This window comes from Suricata suricatta, chromosome 9, assembly GCF_006229205.1.
Source record: "Suricata suricatta isolate VVHF042 chromosome 9, meerkat_22Aug2017_6uvM2_HiC, whole genome shotgun sequence".
NCBI lineage: Eukaryota > Metazoa > Chordata > Mammalia > Carnivora > Herpestidae > Suricata > Suricata suricatta.
In genome coordinates, this window is record NC_043708.1 from 35,273,426 (window position 1) to 35,291,873 (window position 18,448).

The 18,448-nt window shown below is 41.8% G+C and overlaps 1 protein-coding gene across 1 annotated transcript in view; it reads right to left on the reverse strand.

Moving 5' to 3' along the window:
* Positions 1–18,448, reverse strand: part of SYNE2 (spectrin repeat containing nuclear envelope protein 2) — a 231,749-nt gene that overhangs the window by 79,527 nt on the left and 133,774 nt on the right. The window contains exons 58-69 of the mRNA XM_029952525.1: positions 14,536–14,718; positions 13,195–13,323; positions 12,606–12,727; positions 12,342–12,483; positions 10,607–10,726; positions 9,076–9,228; positions 8,740–8,949; positions 7,315–7,416; positions 6,283–6,402; positions 5,938–6,138; positions 4,420–4,593; positions 2,978–3,109 (exon numbers count right to left, since the gene is read on the reverse strand). Coding sequence (XP_029808385.1) covers positions 2,978–3,109; positions 4,420–4,593; positions 5,938–6,138; positions 6,283–6,402; positions 7,315–7,416; positions 8,740–8,949; positions 9,076–9,228; positions 10,607–10,726; positions 12,342–12,483; positions 12,606–12,727; positions 13,195–13,323; positions 14,536–14,718 — 1,788 coding nt within the window. The remainder of the gene's footprint in view (positions 1–2,977; positions 3,110–4,419; positions 4,594–5,937; positions 6,139–6,282; positions 6,403–7,314; positions 7,417–8,739; positions 8,950–9,075; positions 9,229–10,606; positions 10,727–12,341; positions 12,484–12,605; positions 12,728–13,194; positions 13,324–14,535; positions 14,719–18,448) is intronic.

The following is an 18,448-nucleotide window of genomic DNA, read 5'->3' on the forward strand; positions in this document are numbered from 1 at the left end:
ACATTTCTGCAGTTCCATAGACTTACACCTACAAACAGAAAACATTATTTCACGGGTTTAGACTTGAGAATTCTCCACCTACAAGTCCAAAACAAGCCGGCAATCTACGGGGCACATTCAGCTTGTGGACCGGTTTTGTGGGACCTAAAGATTATTTTGAAAACCGGGAAATTTTACATAGAAATCACGATTTCCTGTGACTCTGAGAAAACTGGAAATCTAGCAACCTCGGTCTACATCCTGGTGTGGCACAGACGGACTGGAATTGGGCAGCCGGGCCTCCTCTAGAAGGGCTTGACGCTCTTCAATGACAGTCCCCACCACCCTCTGACCACAGACCCAGCCAGTATCCATATTTCTGTTCTCCTGTCTGGCCCCCGTTAGAACTTTACATTGTAAACAGGTTTGAAGGAGATAAGAAAACATTTGTCATCCCTTACACACAAATAGTAGGGAAAAACTCATTTCTAGAGTCTTCTAAATGGAAGGATTCAACAGGGAGAAAGGAAGAGGACTTTAGAAGAAGATTAAAATAGTACATCCCTAATCCAACTTCATGAAAAGAAAAGAAAATCTTCAGAACAGCAATACAATGACCCCTTGAAGAGAACTCTATCTAAAGGCAATTACCTTCCACCACTGGGTCCAGCTAAGGACACTTATCCTGACCGCTAATGAAATTCAATCTTAAAAAGTAAATTACGACCAAAACATAATTTTTCCAATGAACTTAAGCCTTTTAAAAGTAACTAAAGAACTCCACTCCCAATGCCCTTTCTGCTGCTCTCATTTGTAACCCCCTATTCTCATCTGAGCCTGCAGGTGAAAATAAAATGCCCAATGTTTGTTTAAGAAAGAAAGTTCTAGGGGCACCTGGGTGGCTCAGTCGGTTAAGCGTCTCACTTCGGCTCAGGTCATGATCTCATGGTTCATGGGTTCGAGCCCTGCATCAAGCTCTGTGCTGACAGCTCAGAGCCTGAAGCCTGCTTTGGATTCTGTGTCTCCCTCTGCTCCTCTCACTCATGCTGGTTGTCTCTCAAAAATAAAAACAAACATTAAAAAAAGTTCTAATTTTCTAAGCCTCCAGTGCAAGACCAAGGTATTTCACCTTTAGATTATCCCTGAGAAATTTTAATTACCCCATTGTATACACAGGAGTCAGACTACAATGGTCACTCAGCACATAAGGTGCTGAGCCAGCATTTAAATGAGGTTTATGCACTGCAGAGGCCACATAGACATGATGTTCTGTGGCCCACAGATGTCCACTGATCAAAACACACACAAATCTCTCCATGACACAGAACACTGGGAATGAGCTGAGGAAGTCTATAAGTGAGATGGGCTTTACAAGGTATCTCTTTTTTTTTTTTTTTGAGAGGGAGAGAAACCGTGTGTGGGTGTATGTGGGTGTTCCGAGAGCCAGGAAAGGCATCAGAGGGAGACACAGAATCCCAAGAGGTTTGATCCCACGACCAGGGGATCATGACCTGAGCTGAAATCAAGAGTCAGATGCTTAACTGACTGAGCCGCCCAGGTGCCCCATAGATCTTTTACTTTGGCAAATTTATTTACAAGTCTTAGAACAATTATTTCATTTTTTTTAAAAATCTCAAATTTAACAGAATCACAGGTTGCACTTGAAGGGACATGATCACTTGTGGGGAAATAATCAGACCTCTATCAGGGGAGCTCATATGAACAGTTCCCTAACCTAACGAGGTTTAAAATGCTGTTTTCAACTGCATTCTCATAGTTGTTCAGGTGGTACTTGTGCATCCCTTGGCTCACAAAGAATTAAGCAGCAGCTTGTCACCCCCAGAGGATTCAGATTTATCTCTGAGTGATGCTCAACATCACAAGATGGTAAAGAGATCAATTGTACCTTTCTAGGTGTCTAGACACTGCCGAGTGTCCTTGTCTTTAGAAAACGTTCCTTATAGGAGCCAAAATGTTTGTGAGGAATGCCAACGTCCTGCCAAGTATTTCATTTTTCACCCGGTCTATCGGGCAACAAACCTACTTTTGAAGTTTTGAAGTCTGACATTTGATAACCACCTCCAGCATCACTGCTCAGAGGCTGACTACATACATTGGAAAGTTAAAACTAAATACTCTAAGCTTCTGTTGAGAAGACTTAAAACTCATTATCTTGTTGGTCACGATCTCAAAGCCACTTGAAAACCATTCCAGGGTTCTGTCTTTTCTATGGCATCAAAGTTTGGGACACAGAGACCTGGATGAGAACACTACTAAGTGTTCCACAAGAAAAATTTTGTTTGGAATCTTTAAAAATTTTTTTTTTTAAATATTTATTTTTGAAAGAGAGAGAGAGGGAGACACAGAATCTGAAGCAGCTTCCAGGCTCTGAGCTGTCAGCCCAGAGCCTGACATGGGGCTCGAACCCACGAACCATGAGATTATGACCTGAGCCGAAATCGGACGCTTAACCAACTGAGCCACCCAGGCGCCCTTGTTTGGAGTCTCTCTATAATGTTGGCAGCAGGTGACAGATTATTGCCTGTCTCACAGGCTATGTCCAAACAGGGCTTCAGTGAAGTAAGAAAACCAAATATAGGTTTAGTGGCCCATAGTTTACAACATTCTTTCTGTACTTTAGCTCATGTCCATACCCACTGACATCCACTTCCTGAGATGTGTAGAAGAACCAGCTTGATTCCCTACAATCTACAAAGAAACTGAGACTTAGAGACAAAAAGTTGACATAAGTGACAGGTGAGAGCTAGGACTCAAACCCAGGACCTCGACCCCAAGCCCCAAGTATGCTGAGTGACTCAAAGTGACTCAAAGTCAAATCCAAAGTTTCTTTGAGTATCAGTCTAATAGCGAATGCTGTGACAAACAATACTTCAAATTCAAACCATTCACCTTCAAGGTCGAGCAATTAAGTCAAAACAAAATAAAATGCAAAGTGTTATGGACCGTCCCTCTAATGGATTCAATGGGAGCAAAATACCTGGTAAAATGAAATCCTTTCCACTAATCTTTCCTCTGTCTCTTCCACCAAACTCACGGAGGGCAACGAAGATACAAGAATTTCCAGATCCTTTTCAAGAGACGCATAGTTTTTATCAAATGCTTCCCATTTCTGGAGAATCAAGAACATAAAATCAGTAAGAGCCCTTTTCTAGATCAGTTCCAGGCAATGACAAAATTGATCATATGAAATACAAACCAAATGAGACCATATGAAATTCAAGCACAGATTCCAGGGGCTTCTGAGAGACATAACCTACCCTCGTAAAAACTCAGGATCCAATGGAAAACAATTCCATTGCCTTTGTGGAGGGGGTTTTCAAAAATCCTGTTGGCATTAGTGTTTTATGCTGGTCTCAGCAGATCAAGTAGGGAATATGATTAAGTGAGAGGGATACTCCTCCCAGGATGCACCTCTGTGGAGACCTCAGAGCTGGAAGAGAGCCGTTCTCACATTTGGAAAGGAAGGGGGTTACTTTTATAGCTTTTCTCAACAGAGGCTCCCAGTAGGCTGCTTCTACCCTCTCTGCCCAACCCCTAGCCCACTGGACATTATCCTATTGTGCTGCTAGAATCCGAATTCCACTGTTAGAGGAATGTGGGCTTACACTTCATTAGGAGAGTACTATTTCCTTAGCCTGAGTCTTGCCTTGTCCTCTCAGTTTCTATGGAAGCCCACCACTAGGACGTCAGCACACTATAGAACTGACGTATGGACACTAAATATTACCTGTTGGAAAAAATAACCACCTTATTAATTCTCTTATCTACTGAAGTAGTGGGTCGCCTGGCTGTGAGGGGCACTTTTTGGGCTTAGAGTGTCTCTTTTGTAAATACCATGAAATATTACTAGAAATATCAGTTTGACAAGCTAACCAGAAAATAAATTTCTTTAGGCTAACATAACATTATCACATTATAAAAGTTGAATATTTTCTTGCTTTTTGGCTATTTCCTTTAAGTGCTAACATCCACCGTGTTTAATAAGTTAAAGGTGAAAACCTTAAAACGGAGAAAGAACTTTATGCAAACTTAATTTTCTTCTTTGAATGGATATAACACTACCAGGAGTCCACTGTAGCAACGGAACACCCAGACCGGCCCTCTTTCTGAACTACAGCTGGGCCACTGTTTCACCCAAATGACCTCATGTAGGATCTCAAAGTGCTTTCAATTTTGTTTATTCGCACATAAACCTACGAGGTGGAGAGATGTGCCATTCCCTCATCCCCGCATGTGGCATCTCAGCAAATATTTCATTCAGGGAGTAGCAGTCGGGGCTCGAATAGGGTTCCATACTCCTCAGTGTTCGTTCCCATTTAACTACTGCTTAATAATAACTAGACACTTCGGGACACCTGGAGGTGATGGAAAAAGTCTGGAATCCCAGGCTTCAGTACAAACTTCTTGTAACTCAAATACCTGCAGTAGATTCTGCAGCTTTATTCCACGTTGGTGAGACTTTTCTTCTAGTAGTTTAACTTCTTTTATTTGTTCTGCCCAAAATGTCTCTTTCTTTTGCAGTAAAGAAGGAAGCATTCTGTTGGAGTATGTTTGGATCAACAGCATGTCAGCAACAAGCTTCTGAAAAAAAAGCTGTAAAACAGACAAGGTTTTGATATTTATTTATTTCTATACAATGAAAACTTACAAACCAAGTTATTTCAACTTTTTCTACAAGTGTATTTGCTTTTCACTCCCAGGACAGCCACGCAGAGTCACACATAAGAGGAAAGAAAAAGAAAATTGACTGGGTACCCAATTAGTCTTTAACACTAACTGCATTTTAACAAATCATAAAGAACAATCCTGTTAAGCAACATTTTCCATAAAACAGTCCATTTTAAGGGGCAAACATTATTAGCCAATTTCAATTTCCAGTGAGACCGTCCTAAATCAGTTACTCTAAGTTTTAAGAAACTTTATGAAAAGGTAGATACTGACATGGCTGATTAATTTCAAGACACTAAATTGGATGGATAGATGTGTGAGTCCAAGATGCCTACATGTGGAACAGCCAGGGGTTCCTACACTCCGGCTTGATTTTCTACTCAATAACATGGCTAAATACAGGAATTTGTTGACCGGGTCTACTGGGATCCTCGTATGTCAAAGCTCCCAGAATAAGAACCTTTACACAGGAAGGCTTTACTTCACATGGTTCTCCTGCATTTGTATAGTCAGCTGCCCCTTCTAACAGTTTGAAGAACTTCTTATGTGAATTCCTTCTCCTATTCTCTTGAAAAGGATATATAGAAAGTTTATAAAAGCTTCCAGCACAAATCCGGACACACTGTAGATATCCACAATATTATTTTCTCCTTTCCCTCTCCATTCTTTATACAATATTTACCTTTGAATTTTGTAGAATAAGGGCTACTTATCACAGGCTTAGACTTCAGCTTGCTGGAGGTGGGAATGGTCTTTCACTTTGTTTTACATCAGTACTTAAGTTACTACATGTCTTTAGGTGGTGATCATGAGGCTGTTGCTTAACAAAATGAAGGGAAAACTAAACGATTTATGGTAGCCTTACACTAGACATACGTTTCTGTGTTTAAGTATAGGTAATTTTTGGCCTCGGTTCCCAGAAAAGCCTTCCCTAATCTCCTGAATTCAATTTCCCCTCTTAAATGCTCTGAAAGCATGTATCTCAATTTTAATTTTAAATTTGTTTGAATGACTTGTTCATAAATGTCTCTCTTTCAATCGAAAGCTCCATGAATGTAAGGAACTATAACTGTTTTCAGTCACAATCCTATTCTCGGAGGTGAGCAGGGTTCCTGGTACACTATGAGACCTCTAACAGACATTGTTCAAACAATGAGTAAATGAATGAATGAACAATGTATATTTCACCAAGGAAGAAAATGGATGCTCTATGTTTAAGTCAGAAAGACCTAAAGTCTATGAAAAGGTCATCTGACCTACGCGTCTTACCTTGTGATTTTGTATCTGAGCCTGTAAGGCATCTTTACTTTTGACTTGTTTTAAGTGGTCATGAGCAAGCTTTTCCTTTCCAATATCCACTAGTTCCACCATGCCTTGCAATAAGGCGTCTTGCTGGCTCTCAGTGACGCAAGGGCTGCTGAGTTCTGTGTACCGGGCTCTCAGAATTCCCCACATACTGTCAAGTACATCCTGAAAAGAAAGAGCATTTTCATTCAACCATGAAAATAACCTACATGGAGAACAAATCCAAACTCTCTTTCTGGAAGAAGAAGAAAGTCTTATTCCTTACGACCATAGTAATTCACTGACTGAATGCTTTCTGCGCACACGTACCTCTAATTTGTAAACCTCTTGCAATAACACATAAGGTAAGCGAAGCCTCTCCCCTTCGTCTCTTAGTTTTGCCACTCGGCTCTCGGAGTTCTGCAGCTCCGCTGTATACGCATCTGCTTTCTATAGTGAGAGACAAGGCAAAAAAGCAAATCCTTTTATAAGTCAGAGAAGTGCACACATTCATTGTAAAAGAATGAAACCGTACAGAAAAAATTAAGGGAAAAATGAAAGTCCCACTTCTCCCTCACCTCCAGCTTCTCCCAGAAAATTTGTTCCCAACACGTTTGAAGCACATACCAGTAGAGGTATATGTGTACATCCTTAAATTTAATGAACGCACACATCACTCTGTCCTGCAGTCTGCATCCTTACCTACCAGCTTCTCAGCTGCTCTTCAAATCAGTACAAACATCTGACTGCTTTTAAATGGACACGTAGTAATGCCAGGCCACACACTGCTTTTCTAAGAGTCTTTTGGCCTATTGAAGGGTTTTTAGTTCAAGCAGAGCTGCTGGGACCATCCTTGAGTATTTACATACATGTTTCTCTATGTCCTTGTCTTATTTCCTTGGGATAAGTGCAAGTCCAACACTGATAGCACTATCTGACCACAGAAGGTGCTCAATTCATACGTGCTGAATAAATGAATGAAGTGAAGCTACTGTGGGTAGAAGAGCATTCCCATGTAAAATTCTCATTTATAGCCAAATGGTCCTGAGAAGCTGGACAAATCCCCCTACCTGGCCCCCTGAGAGAACGAGGAGTACCGTTTCCCAACAGCCTCACTGACCCTACACAGACTTCTATTTTTGCCCGGCTGATGGGTGACAAAGGTGTTGCATTGGTTTAACTTACTCTTCATAAGGTACTACTTACGAGATACTTTTAAAGGTCAACATAAAGAGTTCTCATTTCTATCTATTTACTCGAGCCTTGCTACTGCATCCAAAGGGAAGTGCTTCAGAAACACAGCTTCTGCCCAGAACTCTCTGGTCCAAGGTCAGATCAGTTTAATTATTTTGCCATGATTACCTGAAGCTGTTCATCAACACTCTGGCCACTGATTTCATTCAAAGACTGTTGTAAAGCTGTTTTATTCTTAACAAGTTGATCATACAATCGCTTGATTTCATTCTGTTATGAGAAGATAAATGCAAGAAACAGTAAGAAGCCCCTTTGATACCTTAAAAAAAATTTAGTCATCCTTTAATTTTTATGCTAATGGAAGTTCCAAACATATACCAGAATAGAGGAATCACCTAGCTTTAACGATTATTGACTTGTGACTGGTTGTCTCTGCTATGTGCCCTCCCGTGAGCTTTTCTGACTATATCTAGTCTTCCCCTCAGATTATTTTGAAACAAATCACAGATATTTCATCAGGATAAGTATCAGTATGTGTCTTTAAAAGGTAAAGATTCCTCCCTTTAAAAATACTACAAAATTGGGGTGCACGGGTGGCTCAGTCGGTTAAGCATCCGACTTCGGCTCAGGTCATGATCCCATGGTTCATGAGTTCAAGCTCCGCACTGGGCTCTCTGCTGACAGCTCAGAGCCTGGAGCCAGCTTCGGATTCTGTGTCTCCCTCACTCTCTGCCCCTCCCCTGCTCACTCTCTCAAAAATAAACAAACCTTAACCAAAAATTTTCTTAATATTACAAATCAATAATAATTCCCTAGTATCATTAGCTATCAGAAAGGGTTCACATTTCTCTAATTACTATAATTTTTCTTCTTGGTTTGTTTGAATTGGAATTTAAATGAGATCCAATAGGTTGCAATGGACTAACACATGTGTTAAATCTCTTGTGATCTGCAGGCTCCCCAACCATCTCTCTTTTCTGTTTCTGGGATTTTGGGTGGGATAGTGAAAATATAGGGCTTTTATTCTGTACAGCTTCCCACTGTCTGGATTTGGCCGACCACTGTCCTGCAGAGCTGCAACGCTCTTCTTCTCTTGTGTCTATTTTACTTGATCAGATTGAGGTTTGATTTTATGGGCATGACTCCTGCCTAAGTACTGTTGTGTTTCATTTCTTTTTTTCTAGTGAGGAAGCTATTAAAATTGTCTGTCTGCCTCAAGTCTGTCCTGTAACCCACAGTGGTTAACAGCCAGGTGAATCTACCTAAACATACACAGACTGTCCTTCTTTCACTCACAAACTTTCATGGCTCCCTTGTTCCTTAGAAATCTTCCTCTATGACAATCATCAATGGTTAAAGGTAACACAGGAAAGAAATTTGTTAGCTTAAGCTGAATTCATACTGCAACTTAGGAGGACCTCGCTTTCAAATGGTCTCCAACCACAGGCAGCAGAACTAACCTAAAGACCTTCACAGAAAGAACATCTCATCACTTTCCTTTGCAATTTCTAATCATGAATGCTGCCAAGAAGAGGAACGAATAGAAATTAACATGAAACAGTGCAAAAGTGGGTGGAGCGTCTAGGCCTGTACCTGATAACTGCGGGTATAGTCAAGGCCAGCTTTTAGGGACTTGCTTCTAGAGGCAACTCTGGCCTGGGTGTGCTCCAGGTAGACTTGGAGGCCATCAAAACATTCAGGGAACAGGTTGGTGTTCTTCCCAGGCCAAGTCATGGCTTTCAAAAGATCATCCTTCTTGTCAGCCATAGCTAAGTAAAGTTTTTTCAACTCAAGAGCCAGTGTCTGCAAAGAGGTGAGAAAGAAAGACACAGTGAATGGGCTCTGACTTGAAGAGGCTTTAGCTCTGGCTTAAAACAGTGGGCTGCCTGCAGCAATGGCCGACACATGGGCTTACTGGAAAGTCCTTACCTCGCAGTGGACCTGCTGGGCACAGACATCCTCTCTGAAGAGCCCAGGGGTCTGCAGCATCTCCTCCACACTGCCAAGGCACTGAGTGAGGGCCAGAAATAGTTCAAATAATTTTTTATCCAAATTTATGTATGTTTCTTCTGTCATGTTTTCCTGAATCAAGAGCAAAAAAGAAAAAAATAAATATTACGATTCCTTGCCTCCTAAAGCCTCCATTTTCCCTGGTCTGCTATGGTTTACATAGGTTAAATATGTTATACTTTTCTATAACTGGTTGTTTTGAACACTTTATGAATTAGGTAGAAGAATAAATAAAATTAAGATGTTCACACTGAGAAAAACAAGTTTAAGAAACTCAGAGCTTGGTAGGGAATGACTCTTCGAAGGTCATTAAAAGGGAAATCATAAGATGAAGGATGTCCTTAGCGGGGCCCTCCATGCGGAAGTGTGGTCCCAAGTAAAGCGTGATCCCGCTTCCCACTGCTCCCTGCCTCTCACATTTTAAAGTGGGAGAAAGTGAGTTAATGAAGTCAAGTATGGCCTGGAGAAGCAAAAGAAGTCAAGACATCTGAAAGGGTTCACTGGAAAGAGGTACAGTATCTTAAAGATAGAAATGGTAGGCCCAGCATGGTAACTATAGGTAATGATACTGTATTATATATTTGAAAGTTGTCATGAGAGCATATCTTAAAAGTTTTCATCACAAGAAAAACATTCCTATACCTATATGTGGCGATGGATGTTAGACTTATTGTGGTGATCACTTCACAATATATACAAATATTGAATCACTACCGTGTGCACCTGAAACTAACAAAATGTTATAGGCCGGTTACAGCACAATAAAAAAAGACAGGGATGGGCTGTGAGTGGGGGGGGGGGGGGGGGAATTATACGTGTCATATATGGGCTGCTTGGGAGAATTAAGGCCATTCTTAGATGTACAATTTCAAGGGAGGTACCTAGGGTTGTGCAATTGTGCCCTGGTGAGTGTGGGAGCCACAGGTCTCCTTATATTTTAGCATAGAGTGTTGGAAGGACCTCTTTTTCTTTACCCATGATCACCCTGAATTCTTGGCAAGTTAGAAGATATTTAGAAGCATGCCAAAGCTAGTAATGATCCCAATTTGGGTTCTATTTCCTACTGTCTTCTCTGGTTGATACCTAACATTACCCAGCATACCGTTTCAGCATTAAGCTTAGTCAAGGTTGGAAATCTTATCAACACCCCCCTCCTTCCTTACCCTTCCAATCACAGAGCACCACTGCAGACAGTACTCATCAACAACGATCCTTATTCCTGGCGATCTTGGACTTGGGTTCAACGAACTTCGTACATGGCACTCTCAGCAGCCATTACCACATTCATCAGAGTTAGCAAGAGATAAATTCTACTTGCAATTCTAGGACCCATTCCACTATGTATTCTACCATTTAATCAGTTAAAAAAATAATGACTAATTTACAATGCCACATTTCCCTTGTTTTTTTGATATCACAGTAAGGAAAATGTGTCATGTGAAGACACTACCTTATTTGCCTCTTGACGCAGGTCTTCAAGTTGTGTGGTGTATGTTTTCAGTTCTTCGGTTGTTGGGTATCTAAAGTTATACACACTCACACTGGGTAGAATGCTCATATTTATGGCAACCTATATGAAAAAGAGAAACCTTATTACAATTTGAGATCCTTCTGCTGTTAACGTTAAAGAGCAAAAATGCCTTCATGTGCTATCTTCCAACTTACTTTCTTGGTAGATGTTTTTGTTTACCTTGCCACGCTTAAGGAAAAATTAAATTTCAAATATTGTGGACAGCTTTGAAAGGTCATAAAAACTTTACTTAGACACGTGAGAGTCCACTGAGATAACACAATGAGGAAAAATAAACCATAACCTGAAAAATAGAGTAAAATCACTAATGTTCCAATTTAGTAGCAATGCCATTCATGTTAGGAGGTAAGTGGTTTCTCTTTCCATTTATTGGTATACCCCCTGGTATAGAGCCAACTCTTAGAATAGTTACCTCCAGGGACAGACTTGCCTCTTGATTTGTTAGTGAAAATCTAAATAAGTATTAAAAATGAGCCATAACTTTAGAAGACAGAAAGACTCAGAGTTAATTCCCTTTTCAAATTGGAAAACTACAAATACAAAGAAAGAGTGAGGTAGTGTCGGATTCTGCTTGGGGAAAAGAAGTGATGATGTTCCACGGTTGGAAAGAGAACACTATACATGTTACAGTGTGTATGACAAGGAGAATCCAAGACTAAAGCCATACCAAGGAGTTTAACTCAACATTAATAGGTCAAATAAAGTTCTCGACAGAAAAGAACTGGAAAGTTCCCACCAGACTGGAGAACTGGGAAACAGGGAGTAACATTTGCCCAGGCAGGTTGAGTGCAAAGTTGAAGGCGGAAGCTTGACTGTGCTAATCTGCTCTCGGGCTCCCCGTTTAGAGAGAGATCTGGCAGCAGTGGCACAGTGTGAATAAAACCTGTGATGGCAACAAGAGAGCGTATTCATGGAACACGGGTACCAGTGGGACAGGACCTGGCACGCTGGAGATTCCAAATCATCTTTTGATGAATGAATGACACGAATATCGCACTGTATCATTTTTAAAGTATGTGTGTGTGGTTTTTTTTTTGAAATGTTTTATTTTTTTTGTTACAGAGAGAGACAAAGCATGAGAGGGGGAGGGGCAGAGAGAGAAGGAGACACAGAACCGGAAGCAGGCTCCAGGCTCTGAGCTGTCAGCACAGAGCCCGACGTGGGACTTGAACCCACGAACGTGAGATCTGACCTGAGCTGAAGTCGGAGGCTTAACCGACTGAGCCACCCAGGCGCCCCTGTGTGTGTTTTTTAAACATACTGTTCACTCCTTTATTCATTCAACATCTTGAAACTGAGACTCTACTCTGTTTCAGGTACTGTGTCAGGCAATCAAAGGTGAGCCAGGCAGACATGGTCTTTCTTCCTTTACCACTTACTGGGGAATACAGACAAAGAAACGGGCCCCCCGTCTTGTAAGTGCCACGCTTAGGGCAGCTCCGAGTGGCACAGACACCCAAAGGAGTGGCACTTGATGCAGATTTCCTGGAGGATGAAACACGGTCAGCCAAATGAAAAACCCACTTGGCATCTTTGCTTTCTGAAAATAAACTGCTACATAATGTGGAATGTCTATGTGTGTTTCATGACTGCTTGTTGCATTTTTAAAGATAAACATGCTTACTATTTACGCCCTGTGCAGACACACACTGACCTGAGGTTGCACAAGTGGAGGTAGGGGTAGCCCGGTTTTTGATGACAATTCGTGATGTAGATATTGCCACTTATCCCCACTTTGGTCCTCAGTTGACAGGACCGACTCTGGAGCGTCATTTTCGGGGCTAGGTGCCTTAATGCTTTTAAGGGAAAATAAAAGGTGAAAAGAATAATCAACATCTAATTTTTATTACATTTAGCAAATGAATTGCTCTTAATTCTCCCAACCATAGCTGAATGTCCAACTCTAAAAATGTCTTACCTCGCAGATGATTCCTGAGTTGTAGCTTTATCAGGCTGGCAAAACTGGGGCCATATTTTCTTAGCATTAAATTCTATGAACTTGATGAAATCTTTCTGTTCTGTCGGTTTTAACTCCAGAACCTATAATTGAATGAGATTCAAATGGTCCAGTCAAGGTTTTCACTTAGTAGCCAACGGTTTCTTCTGCTGAGGTCATCTCATTTTGAACCACTTTCTAAATTATTATTTACTATTTCCCTTTCTTGCTTGCTTGTTCTCCTTAACTTTTATTTCTCAAAAACCTACTTCAAGTAGTCACACAATGACCAACCTACACACATGGAAAATCCCTCCAAATATGCAAAAACACATTTAGAAACAATAGGGGAAGAGGTGTTACAGTTAGAGAGGTAAGTCACCCTGAATACATTTACTTAGTTTTGAATAAGATGCAAATTAATAAAATAAAGTGAGGCGAAAGCTAAGTGGGCCCCACAGTAAAAAGTCACCACTCACACACTCCAGTGGCAGTTTGGTACTTAGTTCAAAGGGAGATTCCACACAGAAAGCTTTATTCTTATCCTTAAATCTGTTAAGGCTGCAATTACCTGTTGCTGCTGGAAATCTTTTTGTCTGCTGAATTGTGGCCTTTCAGTTACAACAGGTTCAAATTCAGAAAGGTTATCCAGTTGGAGATCATTTTGATGCTCTGTAGGTTTCTTTAGAGTGGCAGAATGCTGCAAAACATTTTATGATGGCAGACTGTTTAAAAACTCACTCCTTTTATTTCAGTTCCAATAATGAGACCACATAATGGGAAAGTTTTATATGAAGTGACTATGTTTTGTTGTTTATTCCAAGTATGTACTATGATTTAAGGTTGTTGTTTCAAAACAATCTCAAAAAAACCATTATCTTTGATGAAGTGGCTGTTTTATTCATTTTTTTAATGTTTATTTTTGAGAGACAGAGCAGGAGCAGGAGAGGGGCAGACAGAGAGGGAGACACAGCATCCGACGCAGGTTCCAGGTTCTGAGCTGTCAGCACAGAGCCCGATGTGGGGCTTGAACTCACAGAGTGTGAGATCATGACCTGAACGGAGTCGGATGCTTAACTGACTGAGCCACCCAGGTGGCCCTAAGGTGGTCATTTTATTTCCTCAACATAACTTGTCCAATGAATTACTAAAAGCTAGGAAATGTATTGCTTTTCTGTTTTAAGAACAAAGTAAAAAAACACACACCAAAAAATGAAATAGTATTAATGCTTATAAATTCAAATTTCCCTTAGGTCTAAAACATTTTTAAAAAAGAGAGGGCATATGAGGATGAAAGGGGAACCATAAAGCCTGTGTATCTACAGTCAATCTTATTTCTGTGAATGTTAAGTCCTCTGAGTAGGAATCACCATCTTAAAAGTATAGATGCAAATCTTATATAGTAAGGTTCTACTCATAAGATGCAGATTTGCATTTATACAGAATGCTTTTAAAAGTCCCGAGAACACTCTAACTGTATGTACTCTGATCAGTAAATAACAACAAGTATCCTGGAAACAGTTCTTGTATTTCTGATGTCAAACTTTAATCTTCTCAAAAAAAAAAATCTGTTAATCTCTATAGGAGCTTCATTTTTCCAGTAGAGTGGAGTAAAAAATTTCCTTTAAAACTTATCTGTCTCTTAGGAAGAAGGCTTACACCATAGCTCATTACCAGCAAGAACCATCGATCCAGTCAAATCAACCCAATGTAGACCAACGCCGTCCCTAACAACAGCCTAGGTAGGAAAACTGCAGGGCAAAATGGAATCTGTGACACGAGTCAATACAAGCTTCATTCTCTCTCACGTAGAATTCCTTCGGTGGCTCTTTCATCACCTCTGCTAGAATTCCTCCCTGGTAGCTCTATTAGATCATCTACCCACTCACGCGGATACATGGCCGTGTCTTACCTGGTCTTCACTGTATTTCTCCTGAAGCATGATCTGGACTTTTTCCAAATTGCACTTCACAGTCTTTAGTTTCAAGGAAAGAGCTTCAGCCTCCTGCTGAGTGGCTCCACTGTCTCCCGGCCCCCGATCTTTGCAGCTCTCTAGCAGAGACGCAACCTTGTGCTCGATCTCCGTTAGCATGGCCTAGGAAACAAAATCATTGCATCATTCAAGGTTTCAGTCTTGAACAAGTATACTGTACAATGAGTCAGATTCACTCGCCTACGTAAGTGTAGATAACAAGTCTCAGAAACATAGACTGGAAGGGACCCTGGGAAAACAACAAGGACAATTTCCACAAAGCTCCTGAGCTTTTGGACAGGGGTGCCACCGAGCCAAGCCCAACCTGCAGACGTCACTCCCCGAAATAATGCAAAATGAGTGACTCCATAATCACTTTAGAGAATACAGCTAAGGGGCGCCTGTGGGGCTCGGCTGGTTAAGCGGCCAACTTCGGCTCAGGTCATGATCTAGCGATTCCTGGGTTCAAGCCCCGCATCGGGCTCGACAGCTCAGAGCCTGAAGCCTACTTCTGATTCTGTGTCTCCCTCTCCCTCTCCCTCTGCCCCTCCTCTCCTCACGCTTTCTCGGTCTCTCAAAAATAAATAAACATTAAAAACATTAAAAAAAGATACAGCTGAATGTATCCAGCACAGCACAATTAAGAATAAAAACACTGGGCGCCTGGCTGGCTCAGTCGGAAAAGCATGCAACTCTTGATCTTAAGGGTAGTGAGTTCAAGCCCCATGATGGGTGTAGATTACTTAAATAAATAAACTTAAAAACAAAAACACAGCCACTGGGACTAGTTTATCTGAGTTCAGATCCCAGCCCTGCCACATAGCAGCTGAGTAAACTTGGGCACCCTACTTTGTACGAGTGTGCCTTCAGTCATCTCTAAAATGGGGGTAATAACAGAACTTACCTCCTAAGAGTCACTTGGAGGAGTTGAGTTAAAATCCACTCACTTTGGCCAGAGCTCGGGTATTATCATCTTCCCCCCAGTTTCCTAACCTTATCCTGTTGCAATCCGAGTGTTGAGTAGTAATAAAGAAAGAATTTCACAGAATGCTTTGAAAGTTCTTTCCCTTGATCTTTTCCTCCTCTTTTTCAAGTCAAATAAACTTCTCAAGCATCCAAAGAAGATGACAGAAGAAATAGTTTGGAACCTAAAGCACTTAGTCATTGATACTCCTGGCCAATTTACACACAGATCTAAAAATAGACCAGTCAGATGAAGTAAGTTTCCCTGTAAGTCAACGTCACTGTAGTCCTCCCCAACAGATCAAGTTTGTGGTCTCCTGCAGCTCCGGAGCCCAAATGGTCATGTCAACTGACCATGCGGCGGCAACATACAAACTCACCTTCCAGTCCTGGGATTTCACTGGCACTAAAACTTGGCGGGTCACTAAGAAGTTCAGCTCTTTGGGAGAAACTGAAGGAAAAGCTATCCTTAAGACAGATTTTCAAATAATATATTCTTCTGACTCCTCTATCCAAGCAAACTACTTGTATCCTCTACAGACTCTTCTAAGTGTAAATAATATGTAATCATAGATTTTAGAGTGGCTACAAACAGAATTATAATAATTTTGTGCTTTTTTTATTTTTTGAGACAGAGAGAGAATGAGTGGAGCAGAGAGAGAGGGAGAGAGACAGAATCTCAAGCAGGCTCTGAATTGTCAGTGCAGAGCCCAATGCAGGGCTTGAATTCACAAATGGTGAGATCAAGACCTGAGGTGAAATCAAGAGCCGGATGCTTAACCAACTGAGCCACCCAGGTGCCCCTCTATTTAGCTTTTTTTTTTTAAATATTTATTTCAGAGAGAGAGAGAGAGCGCACGAGCGAGCACTTGCAAGCGAGCACAAGAGTGCTAGCCATGAGCTGCGGAAGGGCAAAGAGAGAGGGAGAAAGAGAATCCCTCACAGGCTCCATGCTGTCAGCGCAGAAACTAACACAGGGCTCGATCTCGCAAACCGTGGTCAAACAACATGGAACATTTTATATGCTGACAGCTGACCTCCCAAAACATTGAGCCAATCAGACAGAATTACCAGACATTTGTAGATCCAGGGTGTTCCGGGATGACATAATTTTTGCCAGTATAACATAAGAACAAAACAACAGCTGTTTTGATTCACATGTTTTTAATAATCAAGGCAGACCATTTCTTCTCAAATACTAAATTACCAAAAATAATTTTTGCTCCTGTCCTTGGACAATTTCCCACTGGGATCTTAATGTTTTCTTACAGACTACTATAAAGCTTCTTATAGGTTTCAATATGAAGTCGTATGTGCCACGGTATTACATAAATGAGCCAAAGATGGTCCTTGTATATTAGTCCCTATGTCGCTTATTTTTTCACAGCAGGACAGAACCATTAGCTCAACATTACTGGCACCAAACTCAAAGTGGGACCCTCCATCTGCCCGCTAGGGTTAAGACGAACTCTGGGGCTCCAGAAGACCCTAGCCTCTGCTGCCCTTTGGAACTCTCTGACATCACCTAGACCTCTGGATTCCCTGCTCCCCTGAGTGTTCCTTTGCCCTCCTCCCCTTCCAGGTCATGGTCCCACCTCCAACCCAAGCGACAGTCTCTAAAGGGCTCCTGAAGACAGGGACTTCCCCATGTCTTGAGATCCTGCTGAAATGTTGGCCAAATAAAGCTTGCTGCACGCTACTGCCACCTTGTGGTTGTGTCCTTCCCTTGAGCAGCCCCCAAATACTTGAACTCACGACAAGCGCCATCAGAAAGGGATACTCTCAGTGATCTAGAAATTAGCATAGGATCTACCCAATTGGCAAATCTATCCTAGATGGCTTCAAGTGGCTGGGATTCAACATCTCCGACAGTTTAGGTTCAACTTAGCACAATGTTGCCCTGTGCAATAAATAGTACACTACGTCTTTTCCAGACTCTCCCGTGCCTCATCATCTAGACCAAGCAGTAGTGCTAGTATTTAAGTGAACCCACCCCATCAAGAGCTGACTGTTGGGGTCACAGGTGGGGAGCTTCCTGGGAAGGGAGGTCAGCCTGACCACCTGGGTCCCTCACAAGAGGCAGGCACTGGATACTGTAAGACCGGGGGTCTGAGTGGAGAAAGGATGAGCAAGGCTGGGTTCCCTCTGACCCCAAAATGGGCTATAGTGGGAGGAGCACCCTGTGGCCAGGCCAGTGTCCTGGGGTACTCTGTGAGGAAGTCTTCTTTCCTGGTGTCCACTGCGGCAGACAAGTGAGCCAATGAGGCACAGACATCAGGCCAAGGCTGGTCTATACACCCGTGGGGAAGACATCTCAGCTGCTGTGACACTCAATTATGGTGCCGTGATGTCGTCATTCTTTCTAGCTGCTCTCTGGAGGGATACAGAGATCCCAACCTTTGGGCTGAGCCAGCAATATTACTCAATGTAACTAAAGGCAAGTAAGTTTATATTCCTGTCTCTCCCCCACCCCGCAGCCCTGAGAAAAAGGAGGACTCTTCATAGTAAAATGGCAGCAAAGCCCTTTTATGCTGTACCTGTAATCTTGCAAATAAGGACATTCAGGTTCATTTCAGACAAATGAAAATTGGAACAACATATTATGAATATAAATAACAGCATTTATTGAGCACTTCTTATATGCTTGATACACCAGCCACTGGTTCTTCTACATTATTATTTTTTTAAATGTTTGTTTATTTTTTGGAGAGAGTGCACGCTAGTAGGGGAAGGCAGTGAGAGGGGGAGACACACAATCTGAAACAGGCTCCAGGCTCCGAGCCAGCAGCACAGAGCCCGATACAAGTCCCAAACTCACGAACCAAGAGATCATGGCCTGAGCCGAAGTTGGATGCTTAACCAACTGAGCCACCCAGTTGCCCCTACCTTA